The sequence below is a fragment of the Clarias gariepinus genome, chromosome 11 (assembly GCF_024256425.1).
Source record: "Clarias gariepinus isolate MV-2021 ecotype Netherlands chromosome 11, CGAR_prim_01v2, whole genome shotgun sequence".
NCBI lineage: Eukaryota > Metazoa > Chordata > Actinopteri > Siluriformes > Clariidae > Clarias > Clarias gariepinus.
In genome coordinates this window covers 5,967,447-5,989,100 of record NC_071110.1, presented here as the reverse complement: position 1 = coordinate 5,989,100, position 21,654 = coordinate 5,967,447, and the positions used below count along the sequence as shown (strand labels likewise).

The window sequence follows — 21,654 nt, the reverse complement described above, 5'->3', positions numbered from 1 at the left end:
ACCTGTAGGGGTAATGTAAATTTATTAATGAAATATTGCAAATATTGATTGAATTTTTAAGTAATTTCTCAGTACAGCGAAGCCAAGATCAGACTGTCTGCTTTATGTCTGAAATACTGGACTCCCAGGAACTCTATTAATGGCCCAGACATGTGGAAATGGTTTGGAGAGAGGTCAGGACTGTATGGGAGATGAGGCAATAACTCCCAGCTGAGTTCCTGTAAATGTAAGTGGTGTTCGGTGTAACGGGTTACAAAGTAAGTGAGATAGGGAGGGGTATTAGTAGTTAACAGATCATGGGCCAAACTTTACTGAGTGATGATGGTAGAATAATTATAAAGGTCTTGACTAAAAAAACATAGGAGTTTTCATTTTCTGCCATGGGAAAGTAGGCGTCTTTTCCATGAATTAGCGACATGTCTGTCGATTTTCAAAGATTTAACTGCAGTGGGCTGCGAGCCACCTCAGCTTGGATCTTCATTCATAGACATACAGCCTTCTTTAAGACTTTTACATAAAGTTTTTTACAGTCTTATCACTGTACTGTGCTTGAAGTCATGTGTAAATATTAATCAGTTTCACAAGTCCCGTCTGACTTGAACACCTATTCACAGAGACCTCTCTTGTTAGGCCTACACATATAGTGAAGCATCTGAACAGAGAGAGAGAGAGAATAAGGAGGATCTTCATCCTGCATTTGGGCGCTAAACGCTGATAATACCTTGGACTGAGCCCTTGTACTGATTACACAACACTCAGGTCACCGATTACACGTTTTATCCAGTAGGTATAAATATTTCTTCATTACATTCTGTATGTTGGCAATTTACCCAAACTACCTTAGCCTGATGTTGCACAATTCCTTATCTATTTGCACAGCTTCTCATCACCAAACCATGAACAAAACATCTGCATCTTTGCTGCGGCCACCCTTCCTTCTGCATGTTTCTCTATCATATTTCTAGCTTTTGTATTTTTATTTTTACATTCTATTCTTATATAAATTTCTGTAGTGTAAATTTTATTTTATTGTAACTTTATTTTTGTGTAAATATTCATTTTAAATTTAATTATGTGTAAAGTGTATTTTATTTAAGTTTAAGTTTTCGGTCGAGACAGTAGTATATATAAAAATAAATAAATAAATAAAAAACACCTTTTGTGAGTGTCCAAAAAAGTAAAAAAAAAAAAAAAAGTAAAATTTAAATTAGAATTGAAAAAAGTAGCACAGTTACAGAATAACTAAATTATTGTCTATTGTAATTATTTATAAGGTGGTATGGATCATTAAGGCCTGTGAATGTAAACCTGTTCATTGATGTACCATAAATTGCCAGGACTGCAGCTCCTAAAGGGCAGGGTAATGAGCGGTGGTGTCAGATGAGACAACTTAAAACAGAGATAATTTCAAACTGTGCAGGGCACTCGGTACCGAAATCCGAAGCTGGGAATCACTTACCTACGACTTAATTAAATTGCACTGAAAATATAAAATTGTAATCAACACATTTGCATTCTGAAACGGTTCTGGGAAACTTGTTTACGGAGATTTTCCAGGCTGCTATCACTGCTCGGGGCCTGTGTGTTTCTTTGTAAATTGCTGCAATATAAGAGAGAGACAGCCCTGAAACAAGATTAGCACGGCACATCAACACCACACGGACCTTTCGGCTTCTCAAGTGCTTGAATACAAATGGGTTTGCACAGAGGCCATATGGGGTTATGCATAAAGTTTGCATACACAAAGTTACATCTGTGACACTATTATTAAGCCAACTTCAGAATGGCTAAAAGATCCACCACATTACGGTTTGAGTGTGTGTGTGTGTGTGTTTCTCTCTTTCCGTTTAATTTTTTTTCCCCCACTTCAAATGCTTTTATATCCACATGGCCTCTAGTCTCCACTCCCACCACACACCCCATCCAACACAAACACACACACAGACACACACACACATACTTCTGTCTACCCTAAGGCTTTACTTTATGCATCCTGGGACTTCAACTGAAAAAAACCCACAAACCTCCCAAGCTATTTATGTAGGCGTTAATTACCCACAAGTCTCTACACAGACCATTCATTTACTGCTCAATTAATATACACTCTCCCTACGGAGCTCCACCTTTGATTCCAGAACCTTCCACCCACCACGGATCCGCACTCGTATTCGGTTAACTCTGACCTACATATCATTAATGTTAACTAATCGTTTGCATCATCTACATCCATTACAAAGCTCATTCTGCAAGACAGTGACATAAAACCATTTTGCACTTTAATGTGACAGCTGCTTTTTTTAAATTATCATACACGTACATTTACATTTGCGCATTAGGCAGACGCTTTTATCCAAAGCGACTTACAGAAGTGCTTAAGTTTCCGACATTTATGGCATTTGGCAGACGCTCTAATCCAGAGCAACTTATGTTTTTATCTCATTATACATCTGTGCAGTTAACGCTTAAGGACCTTGCTCAAGGGCCCCACAGTGGCAACTTGGTCGTCGCGGGTTTGAATCTGGGACCTTCGGAACCATAGTCCGTTGCCTTAACCACTTAGCTACCTCCTGACATGTTTAAAAGTAAACAGCTCACCAGTAAAGGTAGGGCTTGTCCTTGTCCACGTTGATGTTGTTGAGGGGATCCATGCGGAACCATGTGTTAAGACTGAAGCCGTTCTGGTAAGGCCACTTGGCGATGGGAGGTAAAGCAATCGCCTGGAGAACATTGGAGATAATTAAATACGATAATTTTACATGAAATAGTTTTAGACAATATAGGACATATTTCGGGATTTCATTAAATATGTAAATTGTAAATTCTGTACCAAAAGTACAGCATTTTACATACCTACACACAATAATGGAATGAACACTTACTGATTGTATAAAAAAAAAGCACAGATACTGGATACTCCTTCCCTAACAATTAATCTCTGCAGTAATACAGCATTTAGAAAAAAAAAAAAAACAGTAACCGTAAATATTAAGGAAGCTTCTGCCATACAAATGATCCACTGTCTCAACTCCATTCCTGGAGGACCACCTGTCCTGGCCATTTTAGTGTTTTCTCAGCTCACACGACACCTGATTTGACTAATTAGCTAATTAAAAGACTTTTCTGAATTGTAGTGGTGTAACAGGGCAGGAAAAAGACTAAAATGTGCAGGGCAGGTGGTGTTCCAGAAACATAATTGAGAACCTCTGGTTTAATGTTATGGCTAGGATAATTTGCTGCATTAAATAAAACCTGTGATTTGCTTTGATGTTTAAAGCTTCTTACTAAACCCTTCTCAACTGCTAACATACTGGTATAGTCATTTCATAGCATTTAATTACCATCAACAAACCTTCTTTTGTTGATGAACCAAATCTTTTTGCTACTTGAGGTGTTCCTCAAGGCTCTGCAAATGGCCCACTAATGTTTGCAGTCTGTTTTCACTGTTTTAATTTAGTTACAGTTTTACAACATAAGTCACACAAATACAACACTCTGTATCAGCACCATATACACTAAAGTGTTGTTTCTAGCATCTTTGTAATCACACTGTTTAAATTAATTCCAAGCACTGTACACTCAATCGAAATAAATCAGGTATGAAACAAATGTTATTTTGTCAGTTCTAAGGTTTTAATATTTAAACCTTTAACTTTCATGGAATTATTTGGTAAAACTTTCCAACCTTTACCTAACCTTGGCATCATCTTCTTTTTACTCATCACTTATCTTAAAATCCCATATAAACTCTTTTACCAACTTACGATTCACTTCTGTAATATTGGAAAGCCTTAGCCTACGCTCAGCCCCTACACCATACTGTACCTTTATAACCTTCTGCATTGACTATTTTAATACTTCTTTTTACTGTTTTACTGTTCTTCCTGACAAAACAATCTCAAGACTATAACAATTTTACAATTGAGCCTTCCAGAGTTCTCACAAAGTTAAATCCCCCACACTGCTTTTATGCGTGCTTTATTTCCTGAACTGCGTCAAACCAGAATTATACAGTAGTGTATGAAAATAAAATTTATATACCTGACATAAATAATAGCACAATAACATCCAAAGAAAGTGGACAAATTATGATGAATTTTACTTAGAGGATAATAACAGTTTGGATATAATGTGCTCATTTTAATACGTTTATTAGATTGTTTCTATAGTAATTGCACAGGGACATGATAGACATGTATAAAATATGTATAAATAATACATTTAAAAAGCACTGTTTTGTTGTGAAAGTTTTTGTAAGCTCTTAACCTTAGGAAAGACTATTACTGGAAAAGAATCAACTTCAAGATGGCTAATAATAGCTATCCAGTTGGTGATAATTTCCATTAAACAACAAACGATAAGTGATTGCATAAAACTAACATTCGAAAATTAAACCATGCATGAAAATCCACACTAAAACAACTAGTAATGCTAATAGAGTAAAGCTAATAATGCTTGTATTATTATTAAGAAAAGCAATTAGAGTGGTAAAAAGAAAATACAGTACAGTGCATGAAAGTACTACTGTTCATTAACAGCTTAAAGAAAATGTTACATACTGAAAAGCAAAACCATTGTCTACTCTTTAAACAACGCTTGAAAGTGAAAAATACTGCTTACAGTAATACCTGGGAGTTACATTATTAAATCTTTTAGACTCTTTTATAATCTCGCTTATAATAAGTAAAGTATATCAGGCACTTTTGCCTTGAGCTGCAAAAGGTAACTGATGATTATATTCGACTCACAGCAGCACTACGACCCGGGAAGTTGAAGAAAGCATCCGGTCCATGTCTCTGTGGCATCTGATTCAGGACAGTAAGCAGTTTCACTGCGTGTCTCGGCTGCACACAATTCAAACAGCAGAGAAGGTTCAGCAAGTGTGGGATTACTACGGTACATATACACATTACTGTTAATATATACATTACTACCAAGGCAGAAAAAAATGCTGACATGATTCACTTGTGGGAATAAAGGTGCTACATGATACTATACTTGCTGCTTGTCACTGGGGAGGCAATATGTATCTATCTTGTTTGGAAGTAATATAAATAATAATACATAATTTAATGCAAATGATGTAAAAGGGAATTATTATGAAAAACAACTTTTTGACCAATTTGGACAGTCACAAAGTCACATATTTCACTATTCCTTTAACGAGTTACCATGGGTCTCCCCAAAAGTGTGTGCGTTTATGCTTAAGCTGAAATAATCCTTAGATAATGCATTTTTTCCCCTTCACCTTTCTGTTCCATTTCAGTGCCTACATAAATGAGCTACTTCCTGGCCATGCCTATCCAGAGAATAAACAGAGCTGTGTGGAGCTAAGCAACAAGGCAGAAGAGGTGGATCTTCTTCTATTAGGTCACATTAGGGAGGAAATCTAATTGGCTTGTTTAAACCCTGGCCAATTCAAATGATGGAAAACGTTTTTTTCCTCTTTTAGTTTACACAATTGTCCCTTTTAAATTTGCTTATCTTTTCATTATAAATTCGCTATTAAAGACCCTTTTTCAGATTGGGGCTCAGCTCCATACAGGATTTAGTTTTTCTACAACTGAGTTAAGTTAAAGCATTAGATACCTACAGCTTGCCAAAAACCAAAGTACTGTATGTCCTGTTGTTGGCTGAACCAAAAACTCAAAATTTGTCAGAAGAACGAAATGGTGGCTGTTGAAATTTTCCAAGTTGTGTGTACTGTATGTTAAACCACTAATACCAGAACACTTGAATCACTTGTTGGATTTAAGCACTCTGAGTCAAATGCTGCTAACGGGGGATTGTATCGCTTGCAAAAGCAGGGAAAATATCCGGGCTAGTTACTGGTTAACCTAGGCTTCTTTTAGTTATTTATTGGGTTTTATGTATAAAAAAAAAAACACCATTGAGATATCAAAGGAGGTATTTTTCCAGTTTCTAAATTCTGTATTTTCTGATCTCTGCATTCTGATTGGCTAGAAAAATGCACTTTTAAAAAAGTGTGTGGTTCTCCCCATGCTTGGTGGGTTTCCTCCGGGTATTCTGGTTTCCAAAAGACCAAATGTCCAAAGACATGCAGAACGCTAATTGGTGTTCCCAAATTGCCCATAGCGTATAAATAAGTGTGTGAGTGAGTGTATGTGCGTGTGCCCTGCAATGGATTAGCACCCTGTCCAGGGTGTACCCCGCCTCGTTCCCTAAGTCTCCTGCAATAGGCTCCAGGTCCCCATTACAACCCAGGGAAACGCAAAGGGGGGAGGGGGGAGGGGGGAGGGGGGATTTGGGCATTTAAGAAAAACTAAGAAAATCTTTGAAATTTGTATTTTAGCTAAAACATTAACAAAGTCACTATGGAGACCTCTACTTCATTTACTATAAAGAAATTTAAAAGGTATAATGTGTAAACTTTAGGAAACTTTTGTTACCATATTTCTAACAATTGTTAACCTGAACTATATGGAATTTATGCTTTTTTTTTTTTTTTCTTTTTTTTTTCCCATCCACTCATAACATGTCAGGTCCCACGGATGAGGCACTTCAACTAATGAAGCACTCCGCACTGTTTGGCAAGTGATAGCTGTGCTGTCGACTGCTTCACTATGGCGATTACCTGCGTCGATAGCTCTGTCAATAGCTATCTCTCTGACACCAACAGGAAGTCAATATTAGCTCGTTCTGTAGCTGGTTGCTCTTCTGACCCACAAGACTGTCACTAACTGACTGGGGAGAACGAGGTCTTACCCACAATCCACCCTCTCCTCTGAGCATACTGAAGAGCAGCTTCAGCTCCTTCACAGTGATACTGTAGCTGGCCAGAACTCCCAGCATGTCCACCAACAGATCTGATCACACGGGAGAGAGACAGAGACAGACAGAGAGAGAGAGAGAGAGAGAGAAAGATAGCACATTACTTCACATTTCTTCAACTGCATCTGCTTGTTTCTTTTTCTTTCCTCCCACTGAGAAAATGAGGAAAGGCTGCCAGGAAAGGAAACAAGGACACAACAACTTGCCAACTGATTAATTTCTAAAAAAAGAAAGCTAAAGAAAAGTACATGATCTATAAGGATTAGTAGCTCATTAAATTCATAATTCCCATCTTTGCGTGCCTGTTTGCACGTTCTCCCCCGTGCTTGGTGGGTTTCCTCCGGGTACTCCGGTTTCCTCCCACAGTCCAAGGATATGCAGGTTTGGCTAATTAGCATTCCCAAAGTGTGTGAATGAGTGTGTAAGTATGTGTGTGTGCCCTGTGTACCCCGCCTCGTGCCCTAAGCCTCCTGGGATAGGCTCCAGGTCTCTGCAACCCTGAATACAGGATAAAGCACATAGAGGTGGTCATCCACCTTACACTTCAGCATGGTATGCATTCTGTAGTGCGTTTCTGCTTATCGTGTTTGTAAAGAGTGGTTATTTGAGTGGTTATCCTTGCCTCTCTGTAAGCTTAAACCCAATACTCCAGAACTAACTGCTGCTCATTGAGGGTTTCTGGTTTCTGTGCATGAATGCATCACAATGCTTATGTTTGTCCCCAATTTTGGTGCCACATGGTGGGAAATGAGACTTTATCCCCAAAAAAGTCTAAACGCAATCGTTGGACTTGGTGTCCCGCATGCTGTGTTGAACAGAAATGGCTCCCAACAGGAACACAACCGCTATGCACAAACATCTCAAATGACCTCAGAATGACACAACAGCAGCGTGGATATGGATCACAGCGATGGTACTGAGTGTTGTTTGGTGTCCGTGCCTGGGAGCACTATTATCTGTTATGTTTTAGACAGGAATTCAACATGGGACTCTTTAAAGGAATATATTAAATGCTAGTTTGTAGATGCTGTTTTCTAGTGTGTTTACAAGTTGTAAGCGTTTGATTATGCATGTGTAAACAAAACGACGTACATTTTTAGTAATAGCATGCTGTACAGTAAGTCGCTCTGCATCCTTTTGAAGATACATTACACATATGCATTTCCAGTTTGCTATCAGCACTTGGCAGTGAAGTAAATCATACTCAGCACACTTAACACTATCTACAATATCTAATAGTGGAATATATATGTAGTAAACAACACCTTTTCTAATTAGGCATGCACTGAATAAATCATCAAGAATAGTATCATAAGGTAAAGGCAAAAGAAAATGTTTCCTTTATTCATCGGTTTAAAGTTAAAATAAATAATAAATGCAGAAGCTTTTCCGGCAGGAATATTTCAGGATTAAATTTCAGCGTTTTTATGTTTTTTTCTCCTATACAGTATAAATTCTGTCAGTGAATGCATGCATGCCTTTTATGACCACTGGAATCACTTACCGTTTTTTTTCAATAATCTTTTCACGTGTGGAATTTTTATTTGTATTTATTTAATAAAAAGGTTTGAATAAAAGTTCAAAACATTAATTATAAAATTTACGCCTAATTATTACCACATTAGCAAAATGATTACCTGACTAAGCAGAAAATAACAGACAGGCCAAATCAAGATAATAATGGTTAGACTAATTATCTAACTTAAAAAAAAAAAAAAATTATAATTAGCAGCCGTCTTATGTCTGACAAATTCAAACCAGCCCATCTGGCAACAATAACCATGTGATACCTTTTTTTCCCCCTAATGTCTAAACATTAACTTAAGCTCTTGACTGGTCTCGTCTGTGCTACACGGCTGCTGCATGCCTAGTCCACTAGATTGATTAGCACCATGAATAAGCAGATGTTCCTATTAAATAAGATGGTGACGGTATGCCCAACAAATGTTTACTCTTTTAGATTGATTAATGAGTGGCACACATTCTGCAGTCTTTCCCATGAACATTCAACAAGCGTAGAACGCCTTCCTGGGAGGCCAGCGTTTTAGACGTGAAGCAGGCAGTCCGATCCTGGCTCCGGCGTACTGAGAAAACGTTCTACCTTGATGGTGTCCGAGCACTAGTGAAACTCTGGGATAAGTGAATTAGTGTAGCAGGGGATTATATAGAGAAATTAAGGTAGTGTTAAATCATTATTGTGTATAATCAAAAGTCCCTGTTTGACTTGAACACCCTTATTATATCCTATCAAACCCAGACTTGCTGCATGAGAAAAAAAGATGGGAAAATGCCATGACATGGAAATATTCTCATCAGTTACAGATGAAGAAGAGGGGGGAAAAAAGAGGTAATCAGTATTTGTTATTCATAAACAGCCGGGTAAATGTAATATCCCTCTAAACTGCCAGTCAATCTCATTACGAAACGGTCCCTGACTAATGAGACCTCTCGCCTAATCTCTCCCTCTCCCCTTCTGTCCCTAAGCGTACATCCCTACTGAATTTCAGTGTGGAAAAGATATCACCCTAATCCACATCTCTCTCTTTTTCCTTTTCTTTCTTTCTCGTTTTTTTCTCTCTCTCAAAAACACACACACACAGACACACGTGGCTTTAATGCAAACACATCTCTGTGGCTTTGCTTATAGCTTTGCCTATATCCCTTGCCTGCTGTTCAGAGAAGCTTTTCTTTGGTTATCTCTGACCTCATATTCGGTCAAGTTCAAAACAACACTGTTGCGCCACGTGGGCCTAAAGCTAGGATTAGAGAAAACACTACGGGGAAATCAACCATTGCTGCAACATAGCTTATTATTACAGTTAATAAAAAGAAGGTCACTTTAATCCATATTGCTTCTATTTAAAAATAAATAATAAATAATAAATTAATTTGCTATGGCAGCAACAACTGGAGAACCGCAGTCAAGGTGGTGATGTGTCTATGTTCTATATTCAACTGGGATCAGTGAAAAAAAATATTTCACAGTGCTGTAAGATAATGTGACCAATAATTGAATATTTTGTTTTCTTATGTAATAACCCAATCAGCCAATCAGAGTAAATAAAAAAAGGAACCTCACTGACTTTGATGTCTTTACCAGACGTGCTGGTCTAAGCCTTTCCCATACTGCTGATCTTGGTATTTTCACACACTAGACTTCTAAAAAGATACCATGAGAAGCAGGAAAAAAAAGCAAGCACTAATTCTAGTGGTGGGAATGCCGTGTCGATTAAGGAGGTCCAAGCAGAACGGTCAGTCTGGTTCAAGATGACAGGGAGGCTACGGGATGTAAATATTCGCTCTTTTCAACTTCGGTTGATAGAAAAGCATCTCAGAGTGCACCAGACATCAAACCGTGAGTTAGTTGGCTGTAAAAACAGAAAACTACATCAGTTTCCTCTATTGTTAGACAAGAATTGGGATCGGACACTACATCCAAACTGGATAGTCGATAGTAAAGACCCTGTCCCAATCTGAGGAATCTAGATTGTTGCTGGGATATGATAGGGTCAGAATTTGGTGTCAAAAACATGAATCCAAGGTGGCACGGTGGCTCAGTTATTATCAATGTCGCCTTGCACCTCCAGGGTTCGGGTTCGATTCCCGGCCAGGCTCGATTCCTGTCTCTTTGTGCATGGAGTTGGCATGTTCTCCCTGTGCTTGTTGGGTTCCCTCAGGGTACCCCGGTTCCCCTCTCACAGTCCAAAGTAATGCAGATTAGGCTACTTGGAGTTCCCAAATTGCCTGTAGTGTGTGTATGTTTGTGCCGTGTGATGGATTAGCACCCTGTTCAGGGGTGTATCATGAATCGTGCCCCAAGTCTCCTGGGATAGTCTCCAGCTACAGTAGGCCCCCTGCGACCCTGTATAGATGGTGCATGGGTGAGTGAAACATGAATCCATGGGGAAAAAAACAGTTCAGGATGATGGAGTGTAATAGTTTGAGAAGTATTTTCATGGTACATACTGGGCACCTTACTACCAGGCAAGCATGACCTGAAAACCACAGCCTTTCCCTGCTACAGTACATCCATCCCTTTATAGCTATAACGTGCCCATCTTGCCCGTTGCTAGAAATTCTGGGTCCCTTAAAAGCCTAATATACTAGGCCCCTGACCTCTGACTATGCCAACACTTTTCAACTGCTATAGCATTTTTAGAGGCCCCCAGTCTCTCCTTACTCACCCCCCCCCAACAACACACACCCTCCCATCACCCCTTTACAGCACCCATGGATACTCCCGATATGATAATCATCTCTTGTATTATTATCATTTATACAATTTTCTGAACGCATTTCCTTTTGGAACAAAAAACACAGAAACGGGTAAGTGTTGCGAGACGTACCTGCGATCATGTCATCGACTGAACTCATTTTCAGCAGCACAAGCTGGATCAGGCCCACCTCGGTGCAGGTTTGTAGGTTACGCATGCTCTTGCGCAGGATAGCCGTGAACATGCTCCAGATCTCGGCTTGGCACGTCACCTGGCAGTGCTCGAGAAGCTCCACCATACACACGATGCTCTCTGCATCCTGGATGATGAAGTTCATTTCCAGGTCGAATTCACCACCTACCAACTAGGGAACAAAAGAGCACGCGATCAATGCACTAAAACTGAGAAAAGATCAGGAGCTGTCAGTTTTTGTTCGGGTCTTTCTGCTGTTATATCACACCATATCATGCCTGGATAAAAAAATTTCAACTGCCCTTCTGGTCATCCCTAACAATAATGATTAGCAGGTCTTGTAAATAATAAGGCAGAATTGTATTCTCATAGTTCACCAAGCATGAAATTGACCACCTTAGTCCTTGCCTGAGACACAAAGTTGCCTGGAGCTTCCTTCGCCCACATGCAGCAAGGCAGGCAAGTGGAAAATAGGTTGTGAATGCTCGCAGTGACATTAGCATGATAAACAGACAGTAGTCTTGCCGGAATTGGCAGCTCTGTCGCGAGCGGAGGATGTCGTGGGAAACCGCTGCTGTTATTATTCCAGCAAAAGACTGCAAGAAAGCACCGTCTCTTCTCACCACCACTCAGCTCCCGAAGATAAAGCTCATTCTTTGCTTCATCAGCAGTTCAGCTATATGATTTGACTGACAGAAGCCTTTTCTCCGTACTCACTTCTAGCCACAGAACAGCTGAGGAGTGTAATGACAAATCGGCTGTCATTTCAGGCCTGGTCTGTGGGTGAAATTTGCACAAGTGTGTCTGCAAAACAGCAGCCTGAGAGATTTCCTGACAAAAAGGTAAAAGGGCAATCTTATCAGTTTGTTCAGCCACTGAAACATTTCCTAATGCATGCACTTATTAAAGCCTATAAGCTCCTCCTGGCTGCTCGGACATAATGAAATGGAAACCATGTTTAATCATATATACACACAGAATAACCATATAGACACTTTTCTCGCTAAAAAAGTACATAATGATTTATCATTGTGACAGATACTTAAAAGCGAATCTGCAATGTAGGCATAAGAACCATCTGCTGAGACAACATGTGGATTAACCACTGAAGGCATGGAATGCATTTTCTTCAACGTTTCATACACATCTCAGTGTAAGAGTCATCTAGCACTTAGAGTGGCATCCAGAATTATTGGCACCCTTAAAGAAAAATGAAAGAGAAGAACTGGAAACCTGTAAGTATTATTACATATCCATATATATATATATATATAATGTGTTTTTCCCATCAAAACCTTGATATAAATATAATCACTTATTTATTCTTGTTTAGACATAACCACCTGTTAGAGACAACCATGTTTTGGCCTTAAATATTATATATAAAATATAAATATTTAAATGCTTATGCATCCAAATCCTGGCAATTTGTTCTGTATGTTTAATAGTTTGTTTTGGGTTTTCGCCATACTAAATAATAAGTACCCAGATCGCACACTTAGGTTATCACAACCTGTATAGTTATTACTTAGCGATATCGCAACAACCTTGTTCGTTAGTTGGGAAGATCAGCCATCCTTGAGTATAATTTGTGTTTTAAATGCGTTAGTATTGCGGATAATCAAATTCTGCCTAACCTTTCTTCAAACTGTTTTTAACATTCAAGCTGTAACAAACTACATATTTTTTGTATAAATTCTATATATATATATATTGTGGCGTGGGCGGGGTTCGGGTAATAACCATCATGCTCTGCGGGAGGGACTGTTTATGTGTTCACCGTGTTGGGGAAAGGTGTTTGGTTTAGTGGCTTCAGCCAGGGTATGTGTGATAGGGTGTTCTTGTTTTTAAGCCGGTTGATGTGTTTGAGTTGTGAGATTGTGTGCTTAAATAAAATACTCCCAGCCATTTGCATTGGGCAGCAAGATAAGCTCGCTCGTCTCTCCACCATCCTTTCAGGCGATAAAAACGCCACATTTGGTGTCAGAAGTGGGATTATGGAGAGTCGCGAGTTGGAGCGCACCCCGGAGGAAATCCGGAGGATCCAAATGGGCCGCCGAGTAGCGGAGCAGCTGCGGAGGAAGAAAACCCTCCCTGATGGGGCTAGTGCAGGCAAAGAGCGGCGACCGGAGCGGAGCGGCGCGTTCCAGGTTCCGGTATTGGACCTCGGGGAGGAGTCCTCCAGTGACGTGGCGCCGACACCGGAGCAAGCTACAGCTCCGTGCCCCGTCCGCCAGCGAAGCGACCTACAGCTGCGCCTGCCGGCCTACAACGGCGCCGGCGATCCCCACGCGTTCATCGCGCAGGTAGAGCTAGCCGCCAAATTCGCGGGCTGGTCCCCGGCAGAAACAGCCGTCCGGGTGGCCCTCTCGTTGGAGGGTGACGCGCTGCGGGCGTTGCAAGATCTCCGGGCTGATGAGCGGGACGACTGGTTAAAGCTGCAGCAGTCGCTCTGTTTCCGTTTCGGCGCAGGAGACCGTAACAAGGCCGCGGGCGAGGAGCTGGCAACCCGCGTGCGGAGCGCCTCTGAGCCACTAGGGGCGTTCGCCATGGACCTGCGATCTCTCGCGCGCCAGGGCTACCCGGATTTCGGACACGGCCAGCAGGAAGAGCTAGCTCGTCGCGCGTTTCTTCGGGGAATCCGGCCGTACCGCCTTCGCGAGCACCTCCGGTTAGCGGCACCGGCGTCGCTGTCCGAGGCGCTGCGCGAGGCTGAGCGCGCCGAGCCCATCTTGGGAGAACACCACGGCGAGAGAGCCGAGCGATCTTCGGTGGCTCGCGGCCGCTGGGGAGGTGAACCTAGCCGGGGACAGGGCTACCCGTCGCGGCTAGGCCTCGACCCGGCCGGCGAGTTTCCGCGACAACGCCGAGGCCAAGGATACCGCTGCAACGTGCTCCGGCCGAAGGACAGCGTACCCCAGCAGCCGTTAAACTAGCTTCGGGGGGCGCCGAGGGGAAACCGCCTCCCACAGCCATCTTTGTTCCCCCAACTGCCGGATTTAACTTCCGGTCGGGACGGGTCGGAAATCGCGCGGGGGTCTACGTGGACTGCGGCCTGGACAACGTTTCGCTGCGGGCGCTCGTGGACACCGGCTCTACAGTTTCGCTGCTGCGCGGGGGATTGTTGAAGCGCGGAGAGCGCGGTCGTGTGCTGCCGGACCCGGCCGTGAACATTCGCACCGTGTCGGGAAGTTATTTGAGGATACGGGCCTGTCGCACAGTGCGAATACAAGTAGGTGCAATCATTCTTTTTCACCCATTCTTTGTGGCAGATATCGAGGATGATTGTATCTTGGGGTTAGACATTTTGGAAAGGTGGGGTGCGGTACTGAATCTCGCAGACGGGACTCTGCGTGGTAGTTTCGGTTTAGCTAGGTTGCTAGTGCCCAAAGCGCGGCCGGACGAGTTAGTAGCACGCACCAGCGGGGCGGAACTTCCGGTGGACGCGCCATGTAAACATCCGGTAGCTGTCCGAGCGAGAATAATGGCCGAGCTGATGCGGCGTAGCAGTGTAGGGCTAAATCAGACGCAGACCGACGCCGTGAAGTCCCTTTTGCACGAGTTCGCCGATATTTTCGCAGTGGATGAGCGCGAGTGCACGCATACCGATTTGGTGCAGCACCATATCAATACGGGTAACGCCGCTCCTGTTCGGTTACATCCGAGACGCCTCCCGTTAGCTAAACGAGCTATAGCCGAGCAGCAGCTGCGTGAGATGGCCGACTCGGGCGTTATAGAGCCAGCATCCGGACCGTGGTCTTCACCCGTTGTACTGGTGCGTAAAAAGGACGAATCGTGGCGGTTTTGTGTGGACTACCGGCGGTTAAACGAGGTGACGCGCAAGGATTCTTATCCGTTGCCGCGAATAGATGATGCGCTGGAACACGTTGCGGGCTCGGCGTGGTTTAGCTCGTTGGATCTGCGTAGCGGGTATTGGCAAGTAGAGCTCGCCCCGGAAGCACGACCCAAAACCGCGTTTTCGATCGGACAAGGTCTATGGCAATTTCGGCGCATGCCGTTCGGCCTCTGCAACGCTCCCGCTACGTTCGAACGGTTAATGGAGAGAGTATTGGCAGAGATCCCTCGCAACCGTTGTGTCGTCTACTTAGACGATTTATTGGTACACGGCAAGGATTTTGCGGTCGCGCTAGCTAACCTACGGGAGGTGTTTCTAGCTATCCGGCGGGCGAATTTGCGGCTCAATCCCAAAAAGTGCCAGTTGTTGCGGCAAGAAACTGTCTTTTTGGGACACGTCATTAGCGCTCAAGGGATTGCCACCGATCCAGCCAAAATTGCCGCGGTACAGCATTGGCCTGAGCCGTCAAATGTGTCGCAGCTGCGCACCTTTCTCGGGTTAGCGTCGTACTATCGCCGGTTCGTGAGGGATTTTGCTACGATCGCCAGCCCGCTGCACGCGCTCACGAGAAAGAACCAGCCGTTTCGCTGGGACAGGGAGCACGCGCGTGCGTTCACACGGTTACGGGAAGCTCTGGTTACGTCGCCCGTTCTCGAATATCCTGATATAGCTCGTACGTTTATTCTCGACACGGACGCGAGCGATGTAGGGCTGGGGGCCGTCCTGTCTCAGGTTGCCGGGGGCAAAGAGCGTGTTGTCGCGTACTTCAGCCGCGCGTTGTCTGGGCCGGAAAAGAATTACTGCGTCACGCGGCGCGAGCTGCTTGCGGTCGTCGCGGCCCTTAAGCATTTTAGGCCGTATTTATACGGGCAATCCTTCTTGCTGCGGACCGACCACGCTTCGCTGGTGTGGCTGCTCAGTTTTAAAGAGCCCGAGGGGCAGTTAGCGCGTTGGCTCGAACGGTTGCAGGACTATCATTTTACCGTTCAGCACCGAGCGGGAAAATTGCACGCTAACGCCGATGCGTTATCCCGCCGGCCGTGCAGCAAGGAGCGTTGTCGACACTGCGAGCGGGTTGAAGAGCGTGTGGGTGGTCACGACATCGAACACACCCCGACCCCCGTGAATCAGAACATTCTCCCTGCGCAGTCTTCCGAAGCCCCCGTCGGTAATCGGCCGTCCGAGCCGGCGTGCAGCCGAGTCACTGCGGCACCTACACCATCGCCGGTGGTCGTTTCGCCTGTGCCACAGATGGACTGCGATCAGCTAATGGTCGAGCAGGAGAAGGACCCGGCATTGCAGCGGGTATTAAGTTGGGTTAACGCGGGCCAGAGACCGGATTATGCCGCAATCGCCCACCTGGGACCCGAAGAAAAAGCTCTCCACTCGCAGTTTCACCGACTAGCGTTGCGGGGGGGCTTACTCTACCGCCAGTGGGAACGGCCGTGTGGCGCTGGTGAATCTTTTCAGCTGCTGGTGCCGCGGACTTTGCGGGCATGTGTGCTGGGGATGGTTCATGGGCACGCGGGTTCGGGACACTTTGGGGTAACTAAGACACTGCGGCGGTTGCGTGCTCGGTTCTACTGGCCGGGTTGTCATACTGACAGCGAACTTTTTGTCCACAGATGCGATGTCTGCACGGCAAAGAAGGGCCCTACCCAGCGCTCGCGAGCACCCTTGCAAGACTTTCGGGTGGGGGCGCCCATGGAACGTATGGGCGTGGACATTCTGGGGCCGTTTCCCATTTCTGATCGCGGGAATCGTTATGTGCTGGTGGCCATGGATTACTTCACCAAGTGGCCGGAGGCGTTCGCTGTTCCGGATCAGAGCGCTTCCACCACGGCTCGAGTGCTGGTGGATGAGGTGTTCAGCCGATTCGGCTCCCCGGAGCAGTTGCACAGTGATCAGGGGCGTAACTTCGAGGCGGAGGTGTTTGCGGCGGTGTGCGAGCGCCTCGGGGTGAAAAAGACCCGCACCACGCCCCTGCATCCACAAAGTGACGGCCTCGTGGAGCGGTTTAACCGAACACTCACCACCCAACTCGCCGTGCTTACCAGCAACCGGCAAAAAGATTGGGACGAGCATTTGCCTCTCGTGCTTTGGGCGTATCGCACAGCGGTGCAGGAGTCCTCGCAACTGACGCCAGCTGCGTTAATGTTCGGTCGCGAGTTGCGCACGCCTGTGGATCTGGTGTTCGGGCCCCCGCCTCAAGTGGATTTACCCACGAAACCAGGTTTGGACTATTTTTATTCATTAAAAGACAAACTGTTTCGTGTCCACGAATTGGCGCGTAGACACTTGGCGGACGCCGGGGTTAAGCAGCGCCGCGTGTACGATACCCACAGCCGGGGGCGTGACTTTGCTAATGGGGAGCAGGTTTGGGTGTATTCCCCCGGAAGGAAAAGGGGGCTTTCACCTAAGCTGATGTCGCACTGGGTGGGCCCCTGCACGGTCGTCGCACAGCTCTCTGATGTGGTCTACCGGGTGCGGTTGACGGGGCGGTCGCGATTGGTCGTGCTCCACCGGGACCGGCTCGCTCCCTACCAGCCCCACGTCAGCAAAACATCGAGCTCTGTGGAGGCCGGTCCGCCTCAGGAAGAGGGCTGTGCCCCGCCTTCCCCCGCAAAAAGACTCCGGCGTTCACAACGCCAGCGCCGGCCACCGTCACGCCTGCTAGACTGAGTTCGCCATGGTGACCGGGGACGGTCACAGCTCGGGTGGGGGCAATGTGGCGTGGGCGGGGTTCGGGTAATAACCATCATGCTCTGCGGGAGGGACTGTTTATGTGTTCACCGTGTTGGGGAAAGGTGTTTGGTTTAGTGGCTTCAGCCAGGGTATGTGTGATAGGGTGTTCTTGTTTTTAAGCCGGCTCATGTGTTTGAGTTGTGAGATTGTGTGCTTAAATAAAATACTCCCAGCCATTTGCATTGGGCAGCAAGATAAGCTCGCTCGTCTCTCCACCATCCTTTCAGGCGATAAAAACGCCACAATATAATCTATATGGGGTACACCCCTTGCACTCTGTAATTGAATATAGTTTTTAGTTTCCAGGCAGTTTTTTAAAGGTGCTGTACTAAAAAGAGATTAAGAGTAACCCAAAAACAATGCTGCGTCAATGGTGTGCGTCAACAATTTGCACGAAGATGTAAAGAACTTATTAGAGATGCTGTACGAACACAAAATCTTAGTCATGGTACATTAGGTGGGTTAACCATTTTTTTTCTTAATAAATAAAAAAAATTAAGGTGTGTTTTCACAAATGCATAGATTTTTTGTCGGTTTCCACTAAATAAATAAATAAATAAATAGCCCTAACTTTACAATTCAATTGTAACCCCATGTATACACCTCTCACAGTAAAAAAATCTTCCTTTCCTGAGTGCCTGAATGAATCATTCACATGAAAATCTCGGCATCTGTCCAGCACTACAGTCAGCACAAAATTCTGACAAAAAAGTTACACATTTTAACCACAGGCTGCAGTGATGCCTTAAAAAAATACATTTGTTCTTTAAAAAACAACTAATGACTTCATAAGCTTCTGAGTCACCGCTCGTCTCGCAGAGCTTCTCATTTTAAAGGCGAAAAGAACAAAATGTACAATGCTGCATTGCCATTTTTATAGACTTCTGTACAAGCCATGACTTTGTTTGCTCAATATTCTCATGACAAAAGGGAAAAAATTTAGGAAAATCACTTTGAGAAGTAGCAAAGGTGAAGGAGTACAGGTGTGCTGTATGCTTCAGGAGCAGAACACTGTATACGGTTATTCAAGAGTAATCAAGGGGTGCAAAAACTTACAAAAAAACAAACAAACACACAAACAAATAATACTGAATAAATTAATGTGAACAATAATTTTATTCAGATTTTAGAATATACAGATTTTTTTTTATGTATTCATTTTTACAATTCTGTCATTTGTCCCTGTATATAATGTGTACTTTGCTTTAACAAAAAAGTGCTTTATTTACTTACTTCTACTTAATCCAATGTTATTTTTTTTAAAACCATTCATCACAAAATCTCCTAGTAACTGCTAATAATGTGTTACGGATACATCAGAGCGAGCGTAAATAAATGATCTCCAATAAACATGAAAGCTAATGGATATCTTACTAGAGCTAGAAAGACATAATCCCCAGCCTCACTTCTTTATAAACTGTCCATACACACTCAAATGGTTCTCTCACTCTGTTTAGCCTGGGATTACAGCACACAATGAGGTGGGCCAATTCATGTGTGAAAATTATTCCACAAGCTCTCAGAAGATCTTCTTAAAGATTTTGAGTCCGTGTCATCAAGGAAGAAAGATTCCCCTGATGTGATAACCTGGTCATTCAGGTCGTCAGCTGACTTCATTTTATTGCCACATGACATTTCTGAGCCTTGACCTGACCAGCTGAGCCAAACCCAGATCATAACACTGCATCTAGAGGCTTGTACAGTACACTGGCCAATATGCATGATCTGGAATAGGATAAATATGTCCACATCACATTTTTTTTCCCAATGCTTCACTATACAGTCTATTCTGTATGCTTACTAGCAAATTGAAATCTTTTTATCCGATTAGTCTTACTATCAAGTGGCTCTTTTATGGTCAGACAGTTGTTTAATCTTATTCCGTTGTGTGTGTGGAAATGCTCTTAATTAACTACTAAACATAGCTCTAATTTCTACTGTCTACTTGTTTACAATACAACTTTACCATTCAGCACTAACCTTTTAGGTTTTAATAATGTGTTGGCCGGTCCTTAACCCAATTGCAGTAATTGCATTCCACAGTTCTTTGGTGCTAAGATATTTTAAATGAAATTACATTTTAGCAATTGAATTAAAAGGCAATTATACTAATCAGTTATGTTCAGATCTATTTTATTTTTGTATCTGTTGTATCTTTTTCATGGTTTCTGTTATTATTTTTACTACTATAAAAAGATAAGAAAAAAAATAATAATGATTTTCTTTATTTCTTCAGTAAAATGATAAATTAATTAGGTCAGTGTTTTTTAATTTCTGATTGGTTAAGCAACTTATCTGCAGCAGTGCATCTCAGATCAGCTAATCCATGATTATCTCTAAACTCATTTTAATCCAATAATCTACCCTTAGAACCTACCTCACAGCTCCTGTCCTGGTTTGGAATCACTTTGAATCATCACTGTATAATTACAACAAACACTGCTTTAAATTTTAATTAAAAGTTAACTTGTACATATCATCTCCCGAAGATTAAAAATAATTGCTTTGCAGGTGAGAATTGAGTCCGCAGAACAACTTCAGTGAAGTGGAACTGCAGATCAAAGTAAAAAATGAAGAAAGATGCTTTATCATACTCGATGCAGAATCATATTTTGACCCTCCTTTTAGTCAGTTAATTAGATTTTCACTGTACAGAAAAAAACATCTTACATTTTCCAGTATGTGCTTTGTAATGAAAGTTGTTTATTAAATCTAAAGGTAAAAACCTTTGAAACAAATGCAGCTGAGTTGAAACTTTGCATCCCCTATGCTTTGCAAATATGGAAATTGAAAAAATATATCTACTGTACATTTTAGAATTATCTATTAAAAAAATCCTAAAATGTACAATACAAAATTACACGTTGGGTCTGTCCTGTAAGACAAGAATCCTCCTTTATTCTTCCTGTTTTTTTTTTTTACCATTTGTGTAGAACTTTACCTCCATATGGGAAACGTATAGACGATGAGTGAGTGAGTGAGTGAGTGAGTGATAACGTGAAGTAATGTTTTCGTTTGTTTGTTTTAAATCCACAATGTCAAAGTAGCACTGTTTAACCCAAAACACAGCTGAAGCGCACCATGGCATCCAGGTCGTTTCTACCATGGTGCATGTGCGTGCATGCATGGCAATGTGCACGTCATAGCCGGCGTACCGTATCAGCACCCAAAACAATACTCAGCAATGATGCATGTTATTACAGTGGTACTAAAGTAAGGTTTATAAACCATAATAATTAATGATCGTTTCAACTTAAGCCTAATTGACTCTTGTAATTGGACATCAGAAAATTATTTTGTATATCATATTAGCACATTTTACACATGCAACAGGCATTCAATTAAAAAAATATATTTTAAAAACATTATCCACCTAAAAATTCATTATCCAGTATGTCCCAACTTATTTCCAAAGTTATTTTCTACTTAAACATGCAAAAAAAATGCTTTAACCTGTCGAAGGGAATAAAAGGTAATACAAATAGTTGACTACGTACTGCAAGGATAATGCAAGATAATGTGCATGATGGGCTGGATGAAATCTTTTTTATTTATTTTTTTTAACGTGGGTGACAAATCCGGTTGCAATGGCATAACAAGAGCAGATAATCTGAAAAGATCTGCACTGATTCCTTTGCCTCGCTTTGAACCAGACACATGGAAATAAAGAAGATGAGTCCATGAGAATAGTTTGTGGACCGTTTACTGCTTGGCCGCCATGCGTGCCAGCTTTCACACTTATAAAAAAAACACAAATTAAAAGAAATGTAAATGATTTAAAGGAAAGATTAAGGTTCAGATAAATTATGGGGTCTAGAATCACTTATAATGTGTTCTTTACAGATTGAGGGGTTATCA

The 21,654-nt window shown here is 42.9% G+C and overlaps 1 protein-coding gene across 1 annotated transcript in view; it reads right to left on the bottom strand.

Annotated features, from left to right (window-relative positions):
* Positions 1–21,654, bottom strand: part of nbeab (neurobeachin b) — a 387,766-nt gene that overhangs the window by 283,118 nt on the left and 82,994 nt on the right. Inside the window, exons 2-5 of the mRNA XM_053507055.1 lie at positions 11,136–11,367; positions 6,724–6,824; positions 4,746–4,841; positions 2,596–2,717 (exon numbers count right to left, since the gene is read on the bottom strand). Of these exons, the coding sequence (XP_053363030.1) occupies positions 2,596–2,717; positions 4,746–4,841; positions 6,724–6,824; positions 11,136–11,367 (551 nt within the window). The remainder of the gene's footprint in view (positions 1–2,595; positions 2,718–4,745; positions 4,842–6,723; positions 6,825–11,135; positions 11,368–21,654) is intronic.